This window comes from Salvelinus sp. IW2-2015, unplaced genomic scaffold (assembly GCF_002910315.2).
Source record: "Salvelinus sp. IW2-2015 unplaced genomic scaffold, ASM291031v2 Un_scaffold2278, whole genome shotgun sequence".
In the NCBI taxonomy this organism is placed as follows: Eukaryota; Metazoa; Chordata; class Actinopteri; order Salmoniformes; family Salmonidae; genus Salvelinus; species Salvelinus sp. IW2-2015.
The window spans coordinates 60,959-72,808 of NW_019943605.1; the positions used below are offsets into that span (position 1 = coordinate 60,959).

Consider the following 11,850-nt stretch of genomic DNA (forward strand, 5'->3'; position numbering starts at 1 on the left):
TAACTGCCTGTTCAGGGGAACAGTGGGTTAACTGCCTTTGTCAGGCAACAGTGGGTTAACTGCCTTGTTCAGGGAACAGTGGTTAACTGCCTTGCTCAGGGAACAGTGGGGTTAACTGCCTTGCGCAGGGGAACAGTGGGTTAACTGCCTTTTCAGGGAACAGTGGCGTAACTCGCCTTGTTCAGCGGGAACAGTGGGTTAACTGCCTTGTTTCAGGGCAGAACGACAGATTTTACCTCGTCAGCCTCATGGATTCCATCCAGCAACCTTCCGGTTACTGGCCAAACACTAGAAATGTAAGCCTACAAGTTATGTCCTCTTGTAGGACACAATCACTCTCCCATTGCTGACTAACAATTAGCTATATATATATATATATATATATAGCTAATTATATCTGGGCTAATCACTCACAAACAATATTCAACAATGTTGCACAAATGTGCACACGCCACTCTGCACTTTGATCTGATAAGCACCACCGGAAAAAGACCACTTGTAGGCTACCGGTCCGAATTCTCCTCCGATGCGCCAGACATCTGTATATAATGAGGAGTTGCTCATGTCTTCGCCTTGAGTTGTTGTTGTCCCAAAGGCAGGAAGGCAGGTGACAAGCTTAAATCCAATATAAACCCATAGAAACGTATTGGGCTTATTTTTGGACAGATATTGGCCTCTCGCTTCACCTCTCTGGATGTACAATGCCTACAGCAAAATCACTACCTCAATCATGCAAAGGTAGATTTGTTTGCATTCAAAAGAGGTGTGATACTATGTTGATTTGATCACAAATCCAACGTTGATATAAATATAGTGTAAACTAACAGGGCGAACTCAGTGAAATTCAATCTCGTGCGTCTCCGGAGCTTAGACTGCAGCACACGCACGCAGCTTAGAGGGAAACATGGGAAAGGGGCTATTCACAACCCCATGAAATCGCAGATTTCAAAAGTGTCTCCTTACCTCAGAAGAGTGTCCTCCCCTAAACTCATGCATAGCTGATTGTTGCAGACAGCAAAGTGGTTGATCTTCTCTGGGGGTGAGAAATCAATCCTCTGTTTGTTGAATATCGGCTTCTCCTCTTCGAGTCTCACATTCACAAACCCTGCAACGAATCAGAAGCAACCATTAATATAATCACTTGTCATGTCAATCATCATCATCTCTTGTCATTGTCAATCGATCATCACTCGCTGGACTAAGAAGAGTGCTACGTTACTCTTATAGTCTCAAGGATGTTCTGTTTAGAGGAGAGTCAAACCTCTACCTACATCGCACAATTACCTCAACGAACCTGCTACCCACACGAATGACCAGTACCGGTACCCCCTAAACTAACCTGGTACCCCAGCACAATGACTCAGTACCAGTACCCCCGCTAACGAACCTGTACCCAGCACAATGACTCCAGTACCGGTACCCCCTAACTAACCTCGTACCCCAGCACAATGACTCAGTACCGGTACCCCCTAACTAACCTGTACCCAGCACAATGACTCGAGTACCAGGTACCCCTAATTAACCTGTACCCCAGCACAATGACTCAGTACCGTACCCCTAACTAACCTACCCCAGCCCACAATGACTCAGTACCAGTACCCCCTAACTAACCTTGTACCCCAGCACAATGGACTCAGTACCGGTACCCCCTAACTAACCTGTAACCCAGCACAATGACTCAGTACCCGGTACCCCCTAACTAAACCTGTACCCCAGCAAATGACTCAGTACCGTACCCCCTAAACTAACCTGTACCCCAGCACAATGACTCGTACCGGTACCCCCTAACTAACCTGTACCCCAGCAATGACTCAGTACCAGTACCCCCTAACTAACCTTGTACCCCACACAATGACTCAGTCCGAGTACCCCCTAACTAACCTGTATCCCAGCACAAATGACTCAGTACCAGTACCCTCCCTAGACTCAGTACCAGTACCCCCTAACTAACCTGTACCCCAGCACAATGACTCAGTACCGGTACCCCCTAACTAACCTGTACCCCAGCACAATGACTCAGTACCGGTACCCCCTAACTAACCTGTAACCCAGCACAATGACTCGGTACCGGTACCCTCTGTATATAACCTCGTTATTCTTATTGTGTTACTTTTTCTTTCTTTAGTCAGCTTGGTAAATATTTTCTTAACTCTTCTTGAACTACATTGTTGGTTAAGGGCTTGTAAAATAAGCATTTCACCGTAAGGTCTACACTTGTATTCGGGGCATGATGACAAATCCAGTTTGATTTGAATTGGCAATGGCAGCCACAACAGACAATATTATTTCGGTACGTTTCTAGAAACATAAAGTCCTCTACTTTCATATCACATCAAAATAATTTAACAAATTACTCTACACTGTTTTAACACAGTTACAGACAGTATTTTTCAGTGGCAACACGTTTGTGGCATCCGTCTTCCGTTAACACACAAAGTGTTCAGAGACGCAGATATAAAATAACCCTTTAAACCAAACTCCCCACAACATAAGACGCCTTCGTCCAATGAATCGTATGTGTAATGTAATGGAACTCAGAGCCATGATCAAGGGCTAGGCCAGAGGAAACTCGTCAATATTAGGCGCTAGAAGGTAGTTCGCTAGCTAGCGTCTGTGAATGGGTTACAGAATTYCCAACATCATCAATTCCCTATTATCAAATCGGTATCAAGCGGAACATTAATACATATATTAATTCTACTAGCTATATTGAAGTAATTTGGTGCATAAATTCAACAATATAGATAGACCCAACAATAGAGCCTTATCATAAAACAGACCCATTTGAAAGGCCCATAGCCTTGCCCCAGTACCTGAATGRGTTATYCCGATGTTGGCAGCAGACAGGCGGCTACTGTGTTGCACAGGGTGCCTYCTGTTCTGCGAGTCTTCGTATTCATCCAGGATAGAAGACATTGCAAAACGTAGGGGTGATATACAGCAGAGAARCTAACTTAACAGCTAACTTAACAGCTACAAAGTCGGATCATGCGGTGGCATAATGACTGGACTAGCTATTAGCTAACAAGGTAACGCTAGCTTTCTGGAGTCTACAAAGACGCCATTCTGTTGCGTGCGTCTCGTGAAAAAGGATTCAGAATTGAAGCGTACTCTACATGAAAGGAAACAGTATTATCTTAGCCATATAAAAACAGTCAAAACATGCTAATTGTGTGTAACGTCCCGAAAACGTACAAACGCACAAAAATGGAAAGGACCCGTGTGTAGTCAGGTGATCTTGGCACCAAAATCATGTGATGAGAACAATATTGTAGTTCTATAGTCTGGCACGAGAAGGCGCGCTTTGTCCAATTTTCAAACAGCGACTGACATTTATTTTAAGATTTGAGGCTAATAAATCCACTCCCCCAAAAAAAGATATCAAATTGTATTTGTCGCATGCGKCAAATGCATGAAAAAGAAAAGGAGAGCTGCACGCTAGGAGCTCAGATGCAATAATTTAATAACCTAATATCCAATGTTTCGACAGACAAGCTGTCTTCATCGGTGTATAATGCACTTGTAAGTAAATTCTTATTTACAAGCCCTTAACCAACAATGCAGTAAGAAAATATTTGCTAAAYAAAWTATAATAATTAAGAGAAAAAGTAACAATCAAATAACAATAACGAGGCTATATACAGGMGGTACCGGTAATGAGTCAATGTGCGGGMGTACAGGTTAATRGAGGTAATTAAGGTAATATGTATACTTAACAAAAAGATCCCAGACATMTTCCATATGCACAAAAAGCTGAGGAGTATTTCTGTCTGTAATAAAGCCCTTTTGTTGGGAAAAACTCATTATGATTGGCTGGACCTGGCTCCCCAGTGGGTGGGCCTATGCCCTCCCAGGCCCACCCATGGCTGCGCCCCTGCCCAGTAATGTGAAATCCATAGATTAGGGCCTAATGAATGTATTTTAATTGACTGATTTCCTTCTATGAACTGTAACTCAGTAAAATCTTTTAAATTGTTGCATGTTGCGTTTATATTTTTGTTCAGTATACATGTAAGTAGYGGTAAAGTAACTATTCATAGATAATAAACAGCCAGTAGCAGCAGCGTAAAAAAGGAGGTCAATGGAAATAGTCCGGGTAGCCATTTTATTAACTGTTTAGCAGTCTTATGGCTTGGGGGCAGAAGCTGTTAAGGTACAGTTTGCCGTGCGGTAGTAGAGAGAGCAGTAGTAGAGAGAGCGGTAGTAGAGAGAACAGTCTACAGGTGGCTGGAGTCTTTGACCATTTTTAGGGCCAATACAAGACCTTCGTTAATTATACTTCATATCTGTTGTCAAAATACACAACTGGAAATAATTTATTGCTCTTCTGATTCGTTGCACATTAGAGACAATTGCCAACACTAAAAAGTTAAGATAAATAATTGTATTATTGTCACGACCAAAAAAATATTAGCACAGCAAATATTTTGGGAAGCAGCTCACACCTCAAAACAACCTGCAATATAGGAACTCAACCAACCATTCAAGGGTCTTACTATATATATTGTCTGCCAACCCTCCGCAAATAGTTGACAGCTTTCCTTCAGCTGGTGGGGGCGGGGCTATGCAAATCACAACATGACTGAGCGGAAAGTTGCCTCAAAACCGATTCGCGTCACTGTCATTCACAACCCAACAAGGTGAGACTACAGAACACATCGCATTACAGAAGAAAAACTCTTCTAGAGAATCGCACCTCGGAATAGCCTAAAATAAGACTGAGCTTTTATGCACTGGAAAGTTACTATTCTTCAACTTTAATCGTTGGACATGCCACCTCAAATGGATTATTATTGTGAAGAATCCCGCGTCGCCTCTTCATGCGGATTGATGAGCCAAGAGACCGGGTTGGAGAGGGAGCCAGCGCCCGGGTTGGAGAGGGAGCCAGCGGCTATCAGCTGTATGCTGGTGGGGGACGGGGCTGTGGGCAAGACAAGCATGATAGTCAGTTACACCAGCAATGGATACCCCACGGAATACAAACAGACCGGCTTTGATGTCTTTTCTGGTGAGTACCTTTCAATTACTGGAAATAAATGTAAGAAAAATAACTGTATAGCCTAAGTTTATAACCGTATAATATCCTTATTTATAATAATTAAACAACTAAAATGTATTGTTGTCTACTAGGTAATTGCACTGTATATATATATTTTTTTTAATGGAACTAGAGTCTATGATTTACAAACCCAAACTATTAACAAACTTGAATTATGAAATAATTGTATTCTTGTGTTTTCTTCAACAGGTCAGGTCCAAGTAGAAGGAGCCCCAGTCAGAATACAACTACTGGACACAGCTGGACAGGTAATCATAGACTCTTTTATTTATATATAAGTACATTATTTCATCCATAATGGAAATCATTCAGTCTTTCACATGTAGCAGCAGTAGTTTGGTTCCTAAGGCCACTACATGTCATACTGTGTGAGTCATCGTGTCTCTCTGTCACGGCGTCCATTGTTGTTGTTCAGACCCCCAGACAGCATTCACATTCACACACTGCTGAATCAGCTAAGCTGACCCCTCTCTCTCTTTCTCTCTTTCTCTTACCCCCCCCCTCTCTCTCTCTATCTTGACATTTCCAGGAGGTGTTTGACGATTTCCGCTCCCTCTCCTACTCCCAGACGGACGTCTTCCTGCTCTGCTTCAGTGTGGTCAACCCCACCTCCTTCCACAATGTCACCAACAAGTGGATCCCAGAGATCCGAGCCTGCAACCCCTCAGCTCCCATCATCCTCGTGGGCACCCAGTCCGACCTCCTGCTGGACGTCAACGTTCTGATCAACCTGGCCCGTGGCGGGGTCAAACCAGTGCTGACCCCTCGGGCGCGGAGCATGGCGGTGAAGATCAGAGCGGCMGACTATGTSGAYTGTTCTTCGTTGACGCAGAAGAACTTAAAAGAGGCGTTTGACGCGGCCATTTTTGCTGCCATCAAACACAAGGRCAGGAAGGAGAAGAAGAGGCAGCTGTRGGACAGACGCACCAAGGCCTTCTCTAAATGCAGCTGGAAGAAATTATTCTGTTTTATCTGAGATGAGATCCCATGGGTCCTGGACAGAATAATGACTATTATTATTTATTAACTTATGAAGACTTACTAAGAACTTGTAGCTTTGGAATCATCCCAGAATTGGTAAAGGAACTGAGTTATATTGGAGTCCTGCACTGAAGACAGTGGTATAGTGTACTTCAGTAGCCCTTGTAGGTAACCAAGTAAGAACGGGTACTGAAACATAATACAGACAAGAGAATATCAAATCAAACCAAGGACATTGAGTACATCTTGTCAGTGGGACAAGGCTGCCATGTAAATGTTGTCAATTCCTTTGCATGGTCTGGATTGGTGCCTTTTCCAACCTGAGAGTTTACTGCACTGCCTCTGTGTGATAGTCAGAGAGTCAGTGGGTTGTGAGAGAGAAGGATATGTTMAGGTAGTCAGGGGTTGGTTGTTAGCCTTTTCTCATTTGCATTCTTTGCTGCCCAGCCACACAGACCCAGGCCTATTCATATTCAACAGTGTATGTAGGCTGAAGTCACAGCGCTAGGTGCTACCTTCTTACCTGTGTGTGAATGGCTTCCACAGGCCATTGTGTTGATTAGAGCGGCACGTAGCCTAGCGGTTAGGGCATTGGGCCAGCAACCGACGAGGTAAAAAAAAAAAAACGAAAATCGCACTGCACTTTTTATTTATTTTATTTTCCCTTTATTTAACCAGGTAGGCTAGTTGAGTACAAGTTCTCATTTACAACTGCGACCTGGCCAAGATAAAGCAAAGCAGTGCGACACAAACAACAACACAGAGTTACACAAGGAATAAACAAGCGTACAGTCAATAACACAATAGAAAAAAAAGTCTATATACAGTGTGTGCAAATGGCGTGAGGAGGTAAGGCAATAAGTAGGCCATAATTGCTCCAGGGTCGCGACCCCACTCTCCGAGGGTGTCTCAGGGAGAGTTGGGATGTGCCAAAAACCCACATAGGACTAACAGGAAATAGGACAAATATAAGCACCCACCAAATGAATTAGWTAAATTATTTAAGCTTTGATGCAATCAACTGTCAGTATCAACACCTCTGACCTCTCACCTACCAACCGATGTAATGTTATCACTCTGATAGTCGTCGCATGMCAGAAAAGTGACGGGAGGTTGGTCGATTCATTCTTTAACTATGATAAATCTTAAGGCAGCTTGGGGAACATATTTTCAATTTCAATGTAATGACTGTATACAGTATAGGCTATAATCCCCCAGCCTGAGGTGTGAGGCTTCAAATCAAATCTTATGGTCACATGTTTAGCAGATGTTATTGCTGATGTAGCGAAATGCTTTTTATAACACATAAAATAATGAAATACTGCAAAGTTGCTTCGGGGCTAAAAGCCTAGCGGTTAGGATGCCCCATCTTTCAGCGCCATCTTTTCTTGCAGCCTAAAGGCCTCTGCAGAATGTTGGGTTTGCAGCCTAAAGGCCTCTGCAGAATGTTCGGTTGGGTTTGCAGCCTAAAGGCCTCTGCAGAATGTTCGGTTGGGTTTGCAGCCTAAAGCCTCTGCAGAATGTTGGGTTGGGTTTGCAGCCTAAAGGCCTCTGCAGAATGTTCGGTTGGGTTTGCAGCCTAAAGGCCTCTGCAGAATGTTCGGTGGGTTTTGCAGCCTAAAGCCTCTGCAGAATGTTCGGTTGTTTGCAGCTAAAGGCCCTGCAGAATGTTGGGTTTGAAGCCTAGCAGAACTCCAATAGGAGAAGTGAATGTCTGTGCCTCGCATACTCCCTTAACTCCCTTAGGATCTCCATCCTCCCCCATCTTAAATCAGTGTAAAGCCAGCAGGCGGGGTCGAGAAACTAGAGAGTAATCTAACCTTACACTGGCCCAGGAGAAAGCCCCGGCCCACTGTCTCTGTTTTAGCCTTTGTTTYTTTACATCGGTAGTGAGTAGAGACTAGAAAACCCCAGGCAATAGAAACCCCAAGACCAGTTAACCTCCAGTGAATGAAACACCCCTCCTGTCTCTTTCTGATTGTACTCCCTACTCTCTATCTCCAGCAGATTCAACCCTACTGCTCTATAGAATACACTGTGTACATTATAGTAGGCTAAATAGCTCCTGCTTGACTGTTAACACTCACTTTAAATAGCCTGGGTGCCCGTCTAGGTCTGTGGTTTATTGGACAGGGATGTTATTGCCAGACCGATGGTGACGGTCTGTCCTAGCTTGTTAATAGAGATGAGGGTTGGCATCCAGGCTATTTGCTGGTTATGCTTCTCGTGGAAGAGCTAATGTGAATTTTATATATATTTCTGTTTTGTTTTAAACAGTTCATTGAAAGTCTTTTTGTCTGCAATGTTACAGATGACAAGGAATTTTCACCATAATGCTTTAAAAAGCTGTGAACAGTTTACCTTTGGGGAATCGTATATTTCTGTCACTAATCTTTTAAACCAAACCCTCTGTCAATACTTTGCTTTTTCACACTGTGTTTGAATGAAGCGATGGAAATAAATAATTAAACAAATCCAAATGTATATTATTTTGTCATCATTTATCACTGATATATTTGAAAAAAAATATATATATGTATATTGACATTCCATTGTGTGGCTCCAGAGACTCCTAAAACCATGTCTAGCACCTCAGAATGATATGAAGGTCTGGTTAGGGAGAACCCTACTGGAGTCTGATGGGCTTTTAGCATTGGGGGATTCTGAGTATTCTGTACCAACATTCCTGATTCTTTATACCTGGACCATCCCATTACCTTAGGACAGGGTTCCCCAACTGGTGGCCCGCGGGTCATTTTTATTTGGACCCACAAGTTCTGATTTWAAAAAAAGAGTTATGTTTTTTATTGTTGGAGATAAGACTGTTAAAACACCTGCAAATCAGCTCCAAGGAAATTTTGTGGAGAGATACAGTGCCTTCAGAAAGCATTCACACCCCTTGACTTTTTCCACATTTTGGTTGTTACAGCCTGAATATAACATGGATTCAATTTAGATTTTTCTTCACTGGCCTACACACAATACCCCTTAAAGTCAAAGTGGAATTATGTTTTCCTATTTTTTTTWAAACAAATTAATTAATAATYAAAAGCTCAAATGTATTGAGTCAATAAGTATTCCTCTGAACAGTTGACGTTGAGGTGTGTTTGTTACTTGAACTCTGTAAAGCATTTATTTGGGCTGCAATCTGACTTGCAGTTAATTCGAATGAACTTATCCTCTGCAGCAGAGGTAACTCTGGGTCTTCCWTTCCTGTGGCYGTCCTCATGAGAGCRAGTTTCATCATAGCGCTTGTTGGTTTTTGCAACTGCACTTGAAGAAACWTTGAAAGTTCTAGYAATTTTCCGGATTGACTGACCTTCATGTCTTAAAGTAATGATGGACTGTCGTTTCTCTTCGCTTATTTGAGCTGTTCTTGCCATAATATGGACTTGGTCTTTTACCAAATAGGGCCATCTTCTGTATACCACCCCTACCTTGTCACAACACAACGGATTGGCTCAAACGCATTAAGGAAAGAAATTCCACAAATTAACTTTTAACAAAGCACACCTGTTAATTGAAATGCATTCCATGCACCTCATGAAGCTGGTTGAGAGAATGCCAAGAGTGTACAAAGCTGTCATCAAGGCAATGGGTGGCTACTTTCAAGAATCTCAAATGTAAAATATATGTTGATTTGTTTAACACTTTTTTGGTTACTACATGATTCCATATGTGTTATTTCATAGTTTTGATGTCTTCACTATTATTCTACAATGTAGAAAATAGTAAAATAAAGAAAAACCCTTGAATGAGTAGGAGTGTCCAAACATATGACTGGTACTGTATATATGCCATGTTAATGATATCTGAGTTAGAGTGACTAACAAAATCAAATGAGGGCCACCCTGGAGGTCAAGGCCCCTGGAGGCCAGGGCCCCTGAGCATGTGCCCTGCACACTGGGTCAGTATTCGTATATGATTACTACAAATTTTGAAAAGTGGCTAGACTACCTTACCAATAAAAAAAAATGTTGTTAGCTGACATCGCTAATTGAGTTCCTGTCAGTGACTGACTAACCTAACGTAGCAGTCATAAAATAAACACCTGAAACTAGATCCACCCCCCCCCATTCTGTCAGGGAAGGTTCTCTTGTGTTCAACCAATCCAGGAAATGTAGAGGAGTAAAATAATGGAAATCAAGTCGCTCTCATCCATTTCCCCTGAAAACRGGAATATCCCGTTTTTAACAACCCAGCTGAGACTAGTGACAAAGCAAGAGGAAAAACTGCTGATGCACAGCAATATTTATAACTTGCACCTGGTGTATTCTACTATTGTAACTCTCAACAGGAAGTTCCTAAAATAAAAATAAATAAACATTTAAAAGTCGTTTTGTGGGGGAGGGACCCTAAGCAACTGCATGTGTTRATAATGGCTGCCATTTTACAGGCTTCTAACCAACTGTAGTTGCTGCTAACGTCTCTTATGACTMAAAATATCTTCTGGATATCTGAACAAAACTCACCAAGGATTTTCTCTTTAATGAGTGAGATGCAAATGATATACTCATCGCCTGGTATGGCAACTGCTCATCATCCAACCGTAAGGCGCAACAGAGGGTAGTGCGTACGACCCAGTACATCACTGGGGCCAAGCTAACTGCCATCCAGGACCTCTACACCAGGCGGTGTCAGAGGAAGGCCCAAAAAATTGTCAAAGACTCCAGTCACCCAAGTCATAGACTGTTCTCTCTGCTACCACAGGGGAAGCGGCACTGGAGAGCCAAGTCTAGGTCCAAAAGGCTCCTTAACAGCTTCTACCCCCAAGCCATAAGACTGCTGAACAATTAATCAAAATGGCCACCCAGAAAATTTACATTGACCCCCCCTTTGTTTTTACACTGCTGCTACTCACTGTTTATTATCTATGATAGTCACTTCACCCTTACCTACATGTACAAATTACCTCAACTAACCTGTACACTGACTCGGTACTGTATATTGCCTCGTTATTGTTATTTTATTGTGTTACTTTTATTTTATTTTTTACTTTGTTTAATTTAGTAAATATTTTCTTAACTCTATTTCTTGAACTGCATTGTTGGTTAAGGGCTTGTAAAGTAAGCATTTCACGGTAAGGTCTACACTTGTTGTACTCAGCGCACGTGACAAATAAAATTGTATTTGATGTCGCTTATGCCCTGACAGCTATGCCCTATTGTCCGTTGTGTGAATGGGGTGAGAGGGTAAATGATATTGTAGCACAGCTATGTCAAGCTGAATGGTTCAATGGGGGAATATTACAGAGAGGAAGAGGAAGAGGAAGAGGATATTGAATACAAAACATAAAGTCAAGTAAAGGTTCCTAACCCTGAGTCACAGAGAGACAGAAAATCACAAACCTGAACATACACACAACATACACTGAGTATACAAAAACATTAGGAACACCTTCTGGGTATGAACTCTACAAGGTGTCCACAGGCATGCTGGTCCATGTTGACTCCAATACTTCCTACGGTTGTGACAAGTTGGCTGGATGTCCTTTTGGGTGGTGGACCATTCTTAATACCCACGGGAAACTGTTGAATGCAAAAAAAAACTGCAGCTTTGCAGTTCTTGAAACAAACTGGTGCACCTGGCACATACTACCATACCCCTTAATTAAAGGCCCGCTGTCACGCCCTAACCGTAGAGAGCTTTTTATGTCTCTATTCTGGTTTGGTCAGGGTGTGATTTGGGTGGGCATTCTATGTTCATTTTCTATGTTTTGTATTTCTTTGTGTTTGGCCGGGTGTGGTTCTCAATCAGAGGCAGCTGTCTATCTATCTGATTGAGAATCATACTTAGGCAGCTTTTTCCCA

The 11,850-nt window shown here is 42.4% G+C and overlaps 2 protein-coding genes across 2 annotated transcripts in view; one reads left to right on the top strand and one right to left on the bottom strand.

Moving 5' to 3' along the window:
• The window catches only part of LOC112073502 (vacuolar protein sorting-associated protein 18 homolog), a 30,496-nt gene extending 27,228 nt beyond the window's left edge, over positions 1–3,268 (bottom strand). Inside the window, exons 1-2 of the mRNA XM_070440173.1 lie at positions 2,814–3,268; positions 964–1,105 (exon numbers count right to left, since the gene is read on the bottom strand). Of these exons, the coding sequence (XP_070296274.1) occupies positions 964–1,105; positions 2,814–2,916 (245 nt within the window). The 5' untranslated portion in view covers positions 2,917–3,268. The remainder of the gene's footprint in view (positions 1–963; positions 1,106–2,813) is intronic.
• A 1,176-nt stretch (positions 3,269–4,444) lies between these two features.
• Positions 4,445–8,514, top strand: LOC112073505 (rho-related GTP-binding protein RhoV-like). The gene is made up of 3 exons (XM_024140791.2): positions 4,445–5,008; positions 5,249–5,307; positions 5,589–8,514. The coding sequence occupies exons 1-3, from the start codon at positions 4,771–4,773 to the stop codon at positions 6,033–6,035; spliced, it is 744 nt and encodes a 247-aa protein (XP_023996559.1). The 5' UTR covers positions 4,445–4,770; the 3' UTR covers positions 6,036–8,514.
• The last annotated feature ends 3,336 nt before the right edge of the window (positions 8,515–11,850 follow it).